This window comes from Sinocyclocheilus grahami, unplaced genomic scaffold (assembly GCF_001515645.1).
Source record: "Sinocyclocheilus grahami isolate Dianchi unplaced genomic scaffold, SAMN03320097.WGS_v1.1 scaffold1138.1, whole genome shotgun sequence".
NCBI lineage: Eukaryota > Metazoa > Chordata > Actinopteri > Cypriniformes > Cyprinidae > Sinocyclocheilus > Sinocyclocheilus grahami.
The window spans coordinates 269,796-270,347 of NW_015506317.1; the positions used below are offsets into that span (position 1 = coordinate 269,796).

The 552-nt window shown below is 37.9% G+C and overlaps 1 protein-coding gene across 1 annotated transcript in view; it reads right to left on the reverse strand.

Moving 5' to 3' along the window:
* dmac2 (distal membrane arm assembly component 2) overlaps positions 1–512 on the reverse strand; it is a 28,467-nt gene extending 27,955 nt beyond the window's left edge. The window contains exon 1 of the mRNA XM_016252902.1: positions 375–512. Coding sequence (XP_016108388.1) covers positions 375–392 — 18 coding nt within the window. The 5' untranslated portion in view covers positions 393–512. The remainder of the gene's footprint in view (positions 1–374) is intronic.
* Positions 513–552: the final 40 nt, after the last annotated feature.

Sequence of the window (552 nt, forward strand, 5' to 3'; positions counted from 1 at the left end):
TTTTATTTCTGTATCCTTTTTGCTATCTCACTTTAAATTCGATTGAGGTTCAGAAATTAACATTCCGAATTCAATGAATGGCGCGTCGGCGGCGTATATGCAAGATATTCTAAGGTACTTCCTAATACCATGCTACCAGGTCTAAAAACCCATGAGATTACCCTGGTACATGTCTAAAAACATGCCAATGACAAGGTGCATACCGTTACTCTTTTGCCAGTGAAGAGCTATACACAAGTAACTTTAATGTTGGACTATATAATGAACCAATTGTCATGTAAAACTCTGGCGTTTACTGTGCAGGAAACAAGACACCTGCAACAATTTCATTAATAAACTATTATTTACGTAAGCAGGAGCATAGTTAAACTCACCAACAAGGAGGCTGCCATGTTTGTTTTTCTTCTATGGCGGCTGTGAAGGGACAAACAAGAGCTCTAGAAGCTATGAGCAAACATCGGTTGTACACTCGTTTTTGGGATGCGTTATGTTATCAAATAAGAGCACTCGATAAAAATAGGTGTTACATACAGTAGATATGTACTGTTTAGA